Source organism: Anticarsia gemmatalis, chromosome 9 (genome assembly GCF_050436995.1).
Source record: "Anticarsia gemmatalis isolate Benzon Research Colony breed Stoneville strain chromosome 9, ilAntGemm2 primary, whole genome shotgun sequence".
NCBI lineage: Eukaryota > Metazoa > Arthropoda > Insecta > Lepidoptera > Erebidae > Anticarsia > Anticarsia gemmatalis.
In genome coordinates this window covers 10,942,760-10,959,482 of record NC_134753.1, presented here as the reverse complement: position 1 = coordinate 10,959,482, position 16,723 = coordinate 10,942,760, and the positions used below count along the sequence as shown (strand labels likewise).

The 16,723-nt window shown below is 35.9% G+C and overlaps 1 protein-coding gene across 4 annotated transcripts in view; it reads right to left on the bottom strand.

Annotated features, from left to right (window-relative positions):
- LOC142975279 (1-phosphatidylinositol 4,5-bisphosphate phosphodiesterase classes I and II-like) overlaps nt 1-16,723 on the bottom strand; it is a 58,113-nt gene that overhangs the window by 38,681 nt on the left and 2,709 nt on the right. For all 4 annotated transcript variants that reach the window (XM_076118022.1, XM_076118024.1, XM_076118025.1 and 1 more), the window contains exon 3: nt 5,538-5,675. In XM_076118022.1, the coding sequence (XP_075974137.1) occupies nt 5,538-5,675 (138 nt within the window). The remainder of the gene's footprint in view (nt 1-5,537; nt 5,676-16,723) is intronic.

The window sequence follows — 16,723 nt, the reverse complement described above, 5'->3', positions numbered from 1 at the left end:
TCAAGTTACAGATTGAATGTTGACATTATGTCGCAAAACCACAGATTAAAAATCTTACTACGAATGATAAAGTTTTAACTATAACGAGAGTAGTTAACGTCAACACAACTCATGGTACGAACATTTAAGCCCACTGTTGTAGTTGCGTTCTCACGTTAACTACTCTAGTTAAGTAAGATGATTTAACTACGCCAACTCATGGTAGAGCTACTGAGCTCCTTTCGTAAGTTTTTGGACTAAAGAAAAGGAAAAGAAAGTTACAACTAACTAATATTGACAGCAAAGTCTGGAGTACTGTAGGCATAACAACTATAGTTTCTATTTCCTCTTCAATAAAACACAACAACAAAATTTACGAAACAATATAAAGGGACATAAAAATGCCCACGATTTTATTAAGGCCATTGAATAGGTAAAACTGAAATCTTAAGAGAAATCAGGCATTAATTATTCAAGACACCAGTATCGTCGTAAATAACTTCACGCGTAATCGTCAGATAAAGAAACCATTACTGTTTAATTCGAGAACGTTTTCGGTGCTATGAGAAACGTATAAAATATATCCTATTGGTAAAAGTAAACATAACATTTACTCCGCTACATTAAGTAAGTAGTCGTAAATTTAAAAGCTGTTATGCGTAGTACTACGGAGCAAATATGTACAAAGAACAGGCTTCCTTATAAAGAGCAATATGTATGCATATTTTGATAACCTCTTTTTATTCTTTTATTACAAAGAATTGTAGAATAATCTTTTATTAAACGGGATTCTTATTAGAGTAAGTGATAATTAATTAAATGGACTACTGTACAGATACTGTTTAACTAGTTGGCGCCCAACGTGGGACTTCACTCATTTACAATTTATTTCAAATCCAGTTAAAAATATTTATTTCATAAGCTTTTCATTAGTTCTTAGAATTGTAATTGTAAATCTACCAATCCTTTAAGAATGCTAGACGCTCCAGAATACTATCGAGAGTAGTGTTAGGCTCACACTTTTCTGGGACTAATATTGTTTCATGTTCTGCTAATATTTCTAACACAAGTATCAAGCAAACTATTATTTCGATTAATTACTCAACTGTTTGTTAAATATAAAATAGAAAACATTGTCTGCGAAAAGTTCTTATTCGGAAAATGTCGATGCATACCGCACATGACATAAGCTTGTACTCCATACATTAACTCATATGCTACGGCCGTACGGCATAAACATCGTCTTGATAAAATGTCGCAAGACAGCAAATAAACTTGACATCAAACGTGACAAAGCCACATAAGTGCTTTTAAAGCAACTTGCCGGTCGTAGGGACAATTTTAATTACATTGTCAAAACATTCAACACACTGTATTTATACACGAAAGGGTAGACAATCGACCGTGTGTGTATTATGTTAAACAAAGTTTCTTTATAATGTATAACATTGATGACTGAAATCGTGGAAACCTACTATTATATTAATACTACAATGTAATGGTAATGGAATGAATAGTACAAATTATTTAACCTTTCATTCTGTGCCCTTTTCACTTAACCGAAATTGAGGTCTTGTTAGAAAATGATATTTTTATCGCACCATGACGACGTTCACCATGAAGTAATCATGTTACGGATGCATGCGATCATGCGGTGAAGCGACATGGTACTGTGGTTCTAGATGCACTAGTGGGTCCTAAATCAAATTGATCTAAGATAATTCCATTTCTAACGGCCATGTCGCTTGCTTGAAGACCAGTGACGCTTGATGTGACTATGAGACACACGCGTTGATATGCTAAATCTATATATTTATCTACTGAAAAGCTCATAATTTAAAAAATAAACCCTAACAAAACTGCCATGATTACATGTAATATATTTAAATCCCAACAATGGTTGTCAAAAAGAAATATAATAAGAGCGTAGTACGTGCGAGCCTTGACCCCGGGATCTGTGGGGCACATCCTCGCATCGCATACGTGTATTCACGTCTGCCCCATCACTAAACACACGGCCGTACAACATTTGTCACTGACACCACGAAATGTTGTCACGAACACTTCATGCCACTTTTTCCAAATAATGTTCATGAATAACACGTATTATAACGACCGTGATTCTGCTCGGCCTCGTTTCACAAATAAAACAATGTAGTTTAATCATTAGGATTATAATTGGACCAAAAAACGGGGCAAGACATATTACGTTTTAATCGGCCTCAAGCGGTAACAATGTATGAAAGACTCGTCTGCTTGACATTCAGTGTGCCGCTGTACATTTCATAAATAAATTTCCTCGCTAAAATATCTCTGGATTAACATCATACATGCCTTATTCTGTTTATGCTAAAGTTGGATGTCAGACAGTGATTCGTGTAAATATTAAAAGGGAATCTGTTGAGTGCCTCTCGTATTTGTGCATTAAATATTCCAATTTTAATTGAACACATGCCGCCTATTCATTATCACAGTTTTGGAGTGTGAGACATAATGTTGTCGTGCACTAAAGGATTGTTCTTGTGCCAAGACACGAAAAATGTTCCTCTTTAAAGTGCTAAAGTAGGTAGTAAGTCTTTAGAAGTGTTCCCTCGGAGCCCCGAGGGACTCCTATTTCTGCACAATTTGTGACAAGTAACAGTAGTACTGTAACATCTTTATTATGAGTTTCTTTCAACTTTTCACCTAACTCGTTCTTTTAAGAATTTATTATTGACACAAGAATGCAATTTTATCAAATCAATATTTATCATAACACCATAACATAACATGAGTAACGCCTCGTTTATTACAAGATTTCGACATTGCGAATTTACAGTGAACTTCTACCTTTCAATTACTACCACAGTTATAACACTTCGATTAAATATAAACTCTCAATCTCTATTATTAGTCTCTCCCACTCTTCTAGTTTTCAACAAAAGGCACATAACTCATACTTAACTGCATAAATAGGGCATAAGTTCTTGTAGCAACTTACAAATTCGAAGAACTAAGCCAAACAACATTTCGCATGTTCTCAGCATATGTATGCATTACCAACGACCGTTAGTTATATGATTTCCTATTACATAAGTCGCTAGTTATTTCCAAAACCTGGCAGGCTGCCTGCTTCTCGAGATAGGCTTTCACCCAATCATATTTGAACTTAATAACTTCATGCGCCGACGTACGGCGGTTTTCAGCCGGATTAAATAGGTTACATTTAGAATTTAATATAAATATGACCGATATTTTACGTAAAATGTGGTCAAATCACTGACTCAATCATACAATTTCCTAATAGTTTCCTATAGCATAGAAAACAAGAAAATTGCGTTCTCGAAGTGTTTTCTTCAACAAATATTTTTTTCTCTAAAAAAATATGAATATTTCACAGCAGCCATTTCTAAAGAATCAGATTACTAAACTTTTATCGTCGCTCATCTATTTCCCGCACATTATCGGTAACATAACTTAATTACAAGCACCATTAACGTTGCGATTCACTTTCAAAAGCTAAATTATTGCCTTGTCTACATTATTACATGTGAAAACACGTTATTTAACATTTCCGTTATATTATTCAAAATTGTAAACGCACCTACATTCCAAGAGCAAATTATCTTTAGACTACTGTAATATTTCATTTCGCGTACATAAAGAGTTGCCTCGAGCGCTGTTTCTATACCATTGTTAAACCACAAGTCTGTTTGAATAAAATGCAGTAATTAGCTAAGATACTTTAGCACGGTACGTTGAAAATAGGCTTCTATAATACCTACTTACTTGTGTAGTCGATTAGCGATCTTTTTGTATTGTAAACTACGATTTTCTGCCTTATCTAACATACCTATATGGTTTCAAAATATTAAGCAAAAACGTGCCTAAATTTGATATTGTAGTTCATATAATATCTACAAATTACAACCTTGATCTGACTTGTGGTTGTTGAATGAAAACAAAATAACACGTATACGAAACACGAGGTATCGTGTCGCTCCGGGGGACCTTTAACAGCATACATAAAAGCTTTTATCCTTCTACTATATCATTAACTAATCATTACTTTTATAGGCATTTAAACAACGATAATTTTCCTGTTATATTTTTCGAATCAGCTTGATTAATAAATTTTATTCCCGCATAACAAATCAGAGCGTAAATATCGGGTCCTGATTAAAAGCTCGTTTGTTCCGAGGCGATATTTCCATAATCACGACTTGGCAGATTCCTTTCAGCGGCTTGACATGCTGATTATTTTAGATCAGTCGGTGTCATCCGTAAGATGGCAGCGCTAAAGCGGCTTAACTAAGAATCGACGAATGGTGACGACTGATTCCTTAAAATCTGATAATTAATTACGACTTGTCTTAAAATGAAAGGTTTTAAGAGTTGATAATAATGGGAGACCATTGTGGACTTTCATTCGGAGGATATATGAGATTCTTGCTCATACAGAATTCATTTTAAATGTGTTTGTAAAAGTAGTTAATGCGAACAACTAGTTCTGATAGCAATAACGATAGCATAATGAAGATTTTGACAACGACTCCATCCCATGTGAAATTAGGTAGATTTTACGGTTCAGTTGTTCATTTAGCTGAATAATCAGTTCAGTTGGTTTTTCCCATCACCTGCGGGAAGTGACGGCTCTATTCTTGGCCGCAACAACACAAACATCCTATATAGGTGAAGCTTATAAATTGGGCCGAATCCGTTGTCAATCTATGTCATCGGAACGAAAAACCGGCCAAAGCGGAGTCGGATTCCCACATGGATCTACTTTTAGCATAAAAAACAATATGTAAAGTGGCCATACGAATACATTTTTTATCTTTCATATTTTCACTAAAGCTCTGCCATCAAGATATGCTAGCTTTATTTTACGTTTGATTTATACAAAAGGTTAACATCACAAGTTATTTTATAACAATATAACGAATACTACATAGTATGTAAGTAAGTACACGTTTAACGTTATATTCTGAGAAATATCTGAACATGGCAAGTTTCATGTAGGTGTTTGTAGCCTCGCAGCTAATGAATTGGCTTCAATCATGAAATTGGTGCACACTGTAAAGTATGCCAATAGGCGAGCGCCGAGCTCACCACACCGCAGCAAACACTGTGAATGGCTGCAGACGAACAAAGCAATATAGAAAAGTTTTAATCTGGCACCGGAGTGTTACGCCTCCAGCCTACGACATGGATTCGACGCGCTTCGCTGGGCACAGAACAGATATCAGCCAACGTGAAATCCGCAGTTGTATGGATAGTCTACGTGCTACTGTTTGTTATTCCAACCGCATTGTCCCGTGATGTGCTAACGCGACTGAACACGATTTTCCATCATATTGTGTTAACATAATGTCATTGCCTAAATTGTTAGTGAACTTTTCATGCCCTACTTCCGTATCGCCACTTCTATTTCAGTCACGTTTGAAAAAGTGACCTATATTTTAATCTGGCCGACAGTCGGAGAAACATGTACACAGCAATTCAATCAGCAGATTGAAGTGATAATGACTCACCTGAGCGTATCTACTAATCTATTTGCTATGCTATTAGCGGCTCACCTGTGCAATTTCCTTTCTAGTGCAGCAGAAATTGATGAAAGTGACGTTGACGAAGTCGGCGCCATAACACACGGTGACAGTCTTTTCTTCTAGAGATCCTTGTGAGCCAATCAGGACCAAATTGCGGATTTTTTGATCCTGCGAACAAAATTACACATGTACATTTTTTGAGTGGTTTTAAAGTGGGCTAAATGGTGAAATAATAGCCGCTTGTACAGCATAATAACATAATTGCTCATGTTCAATAGAGCTGACAGGTCGTATGCATGTTCAACCTAATGACAAGGCCACCTCACTCTATGCCGCTACCTACACTACATACCTAGTAGCCCAAAGAACATCGGATGGCTAAGTACGGTTCGGACTCCATCTAATCAGTGTTTCATTTCAAACGTAGAAGAAATCATTGTCATAAAACGTGCATGCTTTGAGGGGACTCGACAACGAGTTTTCGCAGGTGTGTGCAATCTGCAACCAGGCGGGCTGGATTAAATACGGTCTTAATTTATACAGCTTTGAGAATAATAAACTAATGACATTGTGAAAGGAATCTCAATAACTGGCAGTTCGTGCTTTTGACAATTTCGATTTTCCCAAATGCGGGAACCGCAAAGATAGATGACAAACTTCTCGCAAACAAAGGAAACAAACAAAATACTCGTGCAGTATTTATAACTCTGTTGTTGCTTAACATTGTAACTTGGAACTAAGTTTGATACGAATTGGTGCAACGAGGAAAAGTTGACTAACTTGCACAACTTTGTAAGCTGCCGGGTCATCGCATTTCTATTTTATAAACTTTGTTTTATGGACTATATTCGGTGGAAAATGCAGGAAAAGTCGAACAGTTCATCATAATTTTGAGAAACCCCTGTTAAAAAATTAGAAGGCCATTGAAGGGTTATATCTGCCCATAAATAATGTTTCAAACCAATTTTCATTTATAAATACACAAACTTATGGTGTAAAAGTAGCAAATTACACAAAGTCAAAATTATAGCCCTTTCTTGAGGATTGTTAAAATTCTCAACACGTGTAACAAAGTTGAAATTCGTAGATACGCTACAACGGTAGGTACGATGTTTAACAAAATTAAGTTTGCAATGTTGCTGAGAAATCGCACCAAGAATGAAGAAATTCTGAATTCATTTTATCTTCAGTTATGAATCTGAAAATACCCATCGTTGAGCTTTAGACAGTGAATAATCGTTCGCACAAATAGAGTTGGTTTTATCGATTCCAAACCCGTTCAAATAAGTGGGGGCGCTAAACCGAGTATAGCACAGATGTTTTAGCACTTTTCCTCGACACCATATCGTGAAATCAGGGCTCGCGTGATCAAAGTCACAATAACGATATTTTTTGTCGAACACCCGACCTCGTCCACAATACAACTTATCCGATAAGTCAAACGCTTCCACCGGCAAATTGGCGATACAAAAATACATGTTCCAAACATTCGGTCCCGAGCTGCATTGTTGAAATAATAACAATGACATAATACGAACAATTTATATCTGCACGTAACATCTAATTGTAACGGAGTTTTTTAAAGCAAATATTTTTTCACTCGCACATGTCGTTCATTCAGATTTATTTATACTTATAGTAGAAACATGCCCCGGAGCGCTTCCCGTGTTTTGTGCTCGTTATCGAGATGAAGCCGAACTGCTGAAGCGAGTTTATCAATATGAAAAAGTACCTAAAGGTTGTTTCGAAGTTTGTAGTTTGAAACTGTAAAGTTTAATTAAAATCTGACGAAGCTGTACAATAACCGCGAGCGACTATACAAAAAGTTATTAAATACTTGAATACAGATATCATTTTCGGATCGAAATTTCGAAGAAAGGGATTCGGCCGTAATTATGATATTGATTTTGTACTTACAAACAAGAGATACAATAATTCTAAGATGGGAGAGGTTATGGATGCTTTCAAAAGAAGATAATAATAAATAAGAAGGGTTGACTTTCGAAATAGGTGTATTTAGAGATTATTATTTAAATTTAATGGTGATTAAAATTAGAAAGTGTGCATTACCGTCAGTGGAGTATCTAGCGAGTGAGTATATTGATAGGGCGGCATCCCATTGGTCGCGCTCGGGCTCCGCGGCTCGTCGCCGTAGACGTCAATTACAATGACATGACAGTAACGGTACTACGCTGACGGTAAAGTAGGTCACCAGTTAGGATCGGGGAGAATTTAAAATTTATCATAATATTAATGTGCTGATAACAGATGATTATCGAGCTGGACCGTGCGAACGAATGTAAGTAAACTATGAATAATGAAGCAGCCGAGAGGGAAATGTTTATTTTATTACGTAGAGTGGAAACTAAAGGGTTAACACGCGATTACTTCGCCAATATAAAAAGTGTATTTTATAGATAGACCTATGCCCTAGTTAAATAATGTATTTTTACGTTCGTATCCAGAGAACATAGAAAAATAACATCGTTTCATTTCCTGAAACTAAGCATTAGTGATTGCTATGATCTCTATCAACTTAGAACGGTGAACAAAAGCTTTAAAAATAATTCCAATACTTGTAAAAATCTAAATTAAAACAAAGACGTATCGATACCGAAGACTTGGCTTCCTTTTCGAACAAGAAGTTCATTTTAAAAATTGTAAATATTTTTTTTATTTATGCATTCAGGTACACAACGCTTCTAACAAAGTAAATATGCTTTCCAATCCGACGGCAAAGATGCGACAAGCGTCAGGTTTGGTAAGCACGTTGACGTAACATAACTAAGAGGGATTCAGGAAAGCCGCTGCATCGCTGCAGAATCGATAATAGAATTCCAAATGAAAAAGTAAAAAGATTACAAATGAAATACGCGTTCATTTAAAGCAGAACGTTTGCTCCCTCGCACCATTAGACGACTATTCTCTATTATACGTTCAGCAGCTTTTAATAGAGCCTTGATTGTTTCTCGTGGTGCTTTTCTTGCAGCTTAATTAGTGTGCTTCTTTTGAACTAGGTTTTGTATTAAGTAGAACTAGTCTCGTTCTTACAATGAGTCTTGGTAATGTTTTCTTTTTTTGCTATGTGGATGAAGGCTGACAGTTTTTGTAGTTAGCTGGATGACATTTTTTTCCCACTTCTGTGGATTCTTTTTCAGGAATTAGTTCTATATCTACTTTTTTCAGATTTTGTATTTATGTTTATTTTGTTCAACACCTCACTGAGCTTCGTAAACCTATTTAAATAACAAGGTATAATAGTAATACACTTTATGAAACAAATAAGAATAGAGAAAGCATTCACATCGCAGAGATATCGAGTCCCGAAATTGTCGGATACACGTACATTACATAGCAACATTTCTGAAATGATTGACGTTTGACCAGACGTTCCGTGGCGAGATTGTTGGAAAACCTCGAGGATTTAGCCGGTATTAACCGAACTGAACGGGGTATTGTGGAGCAATTTAGTAAAAGCCTATGTACCGGCCGACTGTAGCGAGTGGAATTATCCACAATACTGTAATGGAAAACCAAGCTGTACTACGCTGATACAACTGAAGATAAATTAAACTCTCGTAGAATCGTTTTAAAATCCGATACGATATATAGATCTGGTGTAGAATAAAATGGATACATATACCTTTTAGAGTGAAACTGTAATAAGTCGATGGTTTTTAAAGCTACAATATGAAATAATTGAACATATTCGAAAATATAAATTATACTTAATATGAATATTACAAGAAAACCGGAGAGCAAAAGCCAACATACCACGCGACAAGATTAATAAATGCTAGTTATTCACAAGAAAAAATGAAGGAAATTACCAAAGTAATAGTGATCCAGGACGCAGCATTTTACAGCAGACCAGGCGTGGGAACAACGGAAACTCATAATCATACAATAAACCACAACAACTATGTCGCATTAATATAGAACTCGTTAAATCCTACGCGAATAATAAAACAATCGTAATACTAAACATTATTAAAGTATTAAACTTACAAATTAACTCCTGAATTAATGAAAATAGTAATTTCCAGCCATCCGTCACAGTCAAAATTGTTTTTTTACAGAAAATCCACTAAAAACATGCAGCCATTTGTCTAACTAATTCACGCGGTGTGAATGATCTCTGAGAATCGTAAACATTTTGGGATCAAATTAAGAAACAAAGGTGTTTCGCGTTAATATTTAGACAAGGACAAATAACTCTGTCGGCTGTGTTTTTAAATCCATCAATCAAGAGATCGGCAAACAAAAGTGTAATCCTCCTTTGATTATATTAGAACTCTTTGTTTGATTCTCGGTAAGCGCATCCAGTTATTGAAATGTGCTCACATTTCCAGAAAATCTTAAAGCATCTTAAAAATATAGAGGAAGCGGTATGGAATTCGAAATATAAACGAGCAATGAGAATCGTTTGAATTATAAACAGTGTACAGAGTAACAGTGTTTGATACTTCAACTGCTTCGACTGTCCTAAATAATAAAATGTGTGTATAAATATAAAGCAATAGAATGATCTCGTCGTGTCGAAGCTATGATTTATAGAATAGATTTTTCTAAAATTAGTGCATGACACGGAATCGATAACGACCGGTCAGGCGGTAATGTTCGCGCACCACCGCATGCATATAACAATCCGTCGATATCTCATTAACATATCGTTCATTATTCAAAGCTCTAAACACTAAAATATGCAAATTGTTAAAAAAAGGAACGATGCCTTTGATATTGGCAGTAAAGTGATTTTTAATGACTGTAGATGGATTTGAGAGTCCTCTCTGTTTTATCTTTCCTTTTCCAAGAAAGTTCTGGATAGTAGATGGCAATAATCGTGTCATGGAAGACTGGTAAATATTTATAGAAGGAGAGAGGACATTTTGCTGTAATTTAAATATTACGCAACGGGAATAGTCGTCATGGGAGGCATTACTATGTATTATATCATTATAATATGAGTCAGCCTGTGACCACGGCACAATAACCTGTTCGAAACGTCAACCAAATTACGAATAGACATCCCCGGAATAATCATGAAGTGTAAACCTGCAAGTTAAAACCCAGTTTTAACTTATCAGAATGACAATTTAGCTGAAAACTATGTCAGATCGTGGATAGTATTTGGTCTAAACAATCTATTGCTATGAAGAATCATCAAGTGACTAAATTTCTCTATTTGCATTATAAGACTAAATGTGCACTACAACGCCTTATATAGACGCTAGACTCCTTAATGCATTAAGAATAACATTATGAAACTCTTGTAGTCTTATTTTATTTCTCCATCAACCCTAACGCGAAAAATTGAATGTCTAATGGGTACATCACTTAATAAAATCGAAGAGCGTGCCTTGAATCTGAATGCGAGTCTCACTATCTGATTGTAAAATTAAAATTCAACTCAACGTGAAAACGGCTTGCGAAGATGAAATGATTAATGGAACACAATATCGTTTAATCTGTTCTGGCGAAACTCGTGATATAAGGCATACGGTGAATGTGGAGCATGTAAGGATTAACCTATACGTGGCCTGCGTACTACAGACCCCACGTTCATACTCCGCTCCAATATAGACGGTGAAGAGATCGTCGCTACATTTCAATAAGATAACCTCACGTCTGCGGTTCCCTCAAGGGCTCAGCAGAAATGGGAAAAGGGAACAAAAAAGCGTTCTGGACATATCTTTTGAATTTAAAAGGAAATAAACTATTAAAGTAATTTTTGCATGACTCATGGATTGATGATGAAAATACACAACCTCTTGTAGCAGGTCTGATATTAAAAGGGAGTAAGCTTAGCGGCTACTGGGAACAGTTCCAAACTCCGGATGGCTACTAAGAAATATCGGGTCGAAATACTCGATATTACATACAATAATTATATCATTGTTTCAATATGTTTTCATATTAATAGTAAGTATTCATAGAAACAAAAATATTAAACGCTTGATTTGTCTATGAAAATTAGTTTCGTAGAACTTGAATGTATTAGAAATATTATTGGGAATTCTAAAAAAGTATAATTTTTGCTTCATTTTTACTGCCACCGGCGATAAAAGGAAGCACAAAATTAAACATAATTTTGCCGATTTTCGCTAGATACCTACGAGTTACGTATATATCTACTGGTCGCTTTTCTCATTTCCTCGGAAAAGGTAGATTATAACAACAGCCAACGGATATTTCTTTAATCGATAGTCATCAGGGCCATTTACATGGATTACAATTAGGTCAGTTAGATGACAAATATGCAAAAGTGACAGCCAATGTATCCAAAATTGTCCACTTAAACTGATCGACACTTATCCAGAAGTGAAGAAATCGGACATAATTATCAACACAAAAACTAAACAACCAGCTTTAACGGCTAGTATAGATACAATTCGTTTAGAAGCAGCCAGGTAAAAAATAATTAATTGCTCGGTGACTCAGTGTCCACGCCAAATAGGCAATCTTATTATAGCCGAGTCGACGAAAGGTCACAAATATATCCAGAATAGTTCCCGTGTCTATACGTGAAACTCATTCTAAGAGCAGATTCTTTCCGCAAGTGTAGGTGGACATTACTAGGATGATCTCATCTGCGTCTCAGACGAATGAATTACAGCTGAAAACTGATATTTACGCTTGATAATGACTATACAATGTGTACATAATCTTATCAAAATTGTATAACAGCAGGTTGAGAATTGGTGAGCTCGAGTTTAGCACGAAGCGAGTTTTGTGGTGAAATTTCTGTGAGAGCTCATTGACGGCCAGTACCCGAGTTATTACTTTAGTTCCACGTGTAGGTACCAATTGTTTTTATGTTCAAGTGTATTTCAGACGCTGACCACAATACGTTTCAAAATGACGTTTTGTATTTAATTAATACTGCTTAAATAAACCGCACTGCAAGACTTAAAGCATCATAGTTGTATTGTTTGTCTACCCATTTCGATTTAGCACGTTATTTCTCTTATCCCACTCGATGGAGATATTCAGACGAGATTATGTTAATAAATTTTATTATTATAATATATTATGTCTCATACCCTTCACCATTGTCAGTATGTAAGAATGTTATAAAAATGTAAATGTGTACATACAACTTAATCCTATGTTACATAAGTCCTAGGTTTATCCATTATTATAATGAGTTCTACAACGAGAAAACTTCGTACATCGGATTTAGCTAAAAGCGTGGAGCGACAAACTTATGTTGTCGTAAAGCACGTCTCTCCTCGCGACATTACGAATTAACCTGGAATGCGTTAAAAGCGTGCTTGGTAGGAGCCAAATATATCGAAGATTCGGGACTCATTACCTAAGTAGCGAGTACAAGTAGAGGTATATGGGCACGAGTTTCAGGTAAAATATCGCCACGGCCCACGCCACTTCAGCACTGTTTGCTTTGGGTCACCTTATGTAATATTGACACCGACCGGACAATGTCTACATTGCACACCTACGGGGTACCCGTAATGTATTTAACGACATCAACTTGTATAACAAGCGTATGCAAAAATAGCATTGACGTCCATTTTATTGTACACAAACGTTTGAAATTGACAGTAGTTCAAACAATTTATTGTATGGTTCGATGAGTAACCTCTTTTCTTTCGTTTTATTGGGGACTAGCCTTGCAAAATTGACGTTGAGTTTTTCTGATGACTGAACGAACACGGTCAGGTGATTACAACTACGTTCTTCTTTTGACTCTCAACGCTTTGCTTAAGTGTTATCAATCGGTATCCAGTTAAGTTCATCAATACGATTTATAAAAACCACGTTAATATAACATCATCAGACGAGCACAGTGACCCACAAATACACAAATAAATAAACAGTATTCTATCCCAAAACCGGCAAATACCAGACTAACACATATTGGTACTTCAATTTGGAACGACAAGGCAGGTGGTGCAACCAATACCGAACATCCAACAACGTGCTCCAATACATCCATCACACAGTTTATTAACATCTATAGGAGAATATCTGATTGTATACGACGCCCTCGTAAATACACATATAGACGTTCCCTTTGGAAACATGTAGCCGTTTCAACGTAATATTAACTAACATAATTTAACATGTCATTGTGTACAGTATACACCTAATTTTGTTCGTGTTGATAGTCATTAATTAAGTTTGAAAAATTACTTAGCAGCCACATGAGGTATTACATAATAATATCTATGATATCGTGCCGCTCTGGTTAGCAAACGCGATGGCGATAAGCAACCGATATTAATTATGTTCTAATTTTGTCACTAGAGTATTTTTTATATTAGTTTCATATCGGTGTGTTAATTAAATTAGTTTAAAACGTAATTCCATTTTCATTATTAGTGGTGTTAATTAATTAAACCTCGGAAGTAATGATGAGACCCCCATGGCTCGATAATAGGCATGCGTGTGTTTAAGGGTATCTCATAATTAAAACGTTTGCATGAATTTTGGCAAGATTAGTAGAATGTCTTTTCTCTGACATTTTCACTAAAGCACTTTGTTAGAAAATGTATTATTGTCTTCTAGAACAAAGATTAACCATGTGTAATCAGTTAATTTAATCAAAATAAAATCAGCTCAATATGACTTTGTCTGAATAAGACTACAATAAGTGTGTGATTTTTTTGCTACCCCGAATAATCTTGGTCCTACATTTCGTTTGAACAACTCCTCGGTTACCACAAAAGGACCGTAATCTTACGTCTAGGGGATTTCAGGTCAGTCTGTACTAAGATAAAGATGTAGAGGAACACATTTTACTGTGTCTAATAAAACTGCACTAGGGTCAATGATCCGCTTATAAAACGTGTTTGTAGTTATCACATCCCCTAAGGACTAGTAGTAGAGAACACCGCATGTGGTGAAACCGACATGAAACTGTCTAGTACCGCACGCGAGTAAACACTTGCCACCCAACCATGATAGAAACAAACAAGTGCCTTTTGAAATTATCGAGGGAATATATCACTCGGAAATTGTTATCAGAGAACAATACTTCAGATTAAAGTTATTTTACCCTTGTTACCGTACCTACATAGTTAGTACTGAACTAAAAGCACGTTAGCCTGTTATTACGATGACTACGACAGGACAGTTATTAGGGCGAGCGACGCTAGCTGGCAGCTCTAGTGTCAGTGAAATTACCACTACCGCGCCCTATAATTTTATGTCCCGTCATGGCTCCCCAGCACCACGGGCCACGCAGCACCACCAACACGATATTGACACTTTATGGTACCATAACATGAAATGTCTTAATGAATAACCTGCCTTACAATATTTATGTCAGCAGCCTGTCTAATGATAATGTTATTATTATAAAAGATTAGGTGCAAATGGTTACTCTATATAGGCAAACTTGAGCGCCGTTTGGCATTTTCTCTGACAAACAATGAATTTGTTCCAAGTCTGGCAAAACTTTCCGCACTTGGTACAGAAGTATGTAAGCACTTGGATTAGTTTAAGATGAAGAACAATAGACATATGAAAGTTGTTTTATGGCGGAATAGGTATGGTATGAATACTCCTGCCTGCCATCTATAGAATCGCTTATATGGTGGAGACTGATGAACTTAATTACGACAAAGTTGACATTGCCTCGGCGCAGTGAAAAAGATATTACTTTGCGGACTATTACGGTATTAATGGTCATTGATGACGACGTTAAATCTTCACGAGCGATACTTCGGACTTTGCTATTTGATACATGACTTTTAAAACGTGAACTTTCCGATCGTTTAGCAGATATGAGGATAAGTTATGAGAAAGTTTGTCGTGCGATCTGCGGAGACTGCTCATGATGTTTTACTTATAGGGGTGATACGGTATATCAAACTCAATAGAATGGAACAAGAGCAATTAGATACATTTGCAATTATGATCATCGTAATGTAGAATAAATGAGATAGTCGGTATGAAGCATAATTACACTCTTAGTATGAATAACGGAACATAAGTCAATCGCTAATTTAAGAAAAACTGTTAACTAGTGAGAATGTGAATATGACAAATAATGCGATAGGCGTCTTTGTCATGTGCCAAAACCATGAAATCGATTCAAATATGGCTCTTGACTAAATCCTTCGAGATGTAATGTTTTCTTCTTATTAGAACTATTTATGATACTAGTTCGCGGTATAACCACTTACGTCATAATAATTCATGTTCATTATGGCGCTTGCGCATAGAAATTAAACAAAATGTAGTGTGAAGTGCGAGTTAATCTCTGTAACTAGATTCATTACATTGTGTATATAATGCGAGCGTAAATGTCGAGAAAACTCGAGTGAGATAGATGCGTGCAATTAATTTGTTATTATTTTTTTCAACTGGTAGATTTGATGTGATTTCACGGTCTAATAAATTTTGCATATATTGTAGCTGTAACGATAAAATTGCTATACAATTAAAAACCTAGAGATACTCTACGCTATCTATTACTTAGCTTATGAATGTTTTCCGTGCGTATTTTCAGCGCGTGTTCACTCGATTTCGCCTATAGCAACACCTGTCAAATGATACCTACGTGCTTACACACGCGCGAATCTGTATACCGTATATACGCGCAGATTTGTATACAATCATACAGATACGGGTGTTAAAAATGTAAGGAAAATGCGAACAAAAATCAATGAGATGTGCAACGATAACTTAACCAAAATTTCTATTCGGTCTTTTGTCCGTTAGGATTAACTACAACATTGATGTTCAGACACTAAACAAATGCTTATAAAAACTGTTTTTCAAAGGCTAAAACCAAATCTAAGATTAAAAAGCTATACAATAAACAAGAGCAATATTATCGGACACGAAAACAAGAGGCGTCCAGTGTCAACTTTCCACGGCACAGTTCAAAGTGAAGTTCTTTCATTTATTCGCGAACTTTATCCAACTGTGAAGTAACAACTCGAAACGAACGACTTTCTTAACTGTACTGACTAAATGGTATCCTATTACTACAGTGGGACTGGACTAGGATTTTAATGATCTTTGGGCGTATTTCTTCATGTTTTTAAATACTTATGTATCGGAAACGCTTTTTTACTTTTTTTTGGTAAATGGTCAACCTGTTCGTAGAGAAGATATTGAACTACTAAGACCTCATGAGAGACTTACTTATCTTCTTATTAGTGTTTCGTATGGCAATGCCCTTGAATCTGAAGATTTTATAAGTTTCTTCGTGGTGAAATTAACAATACACTGATTCTATAAGT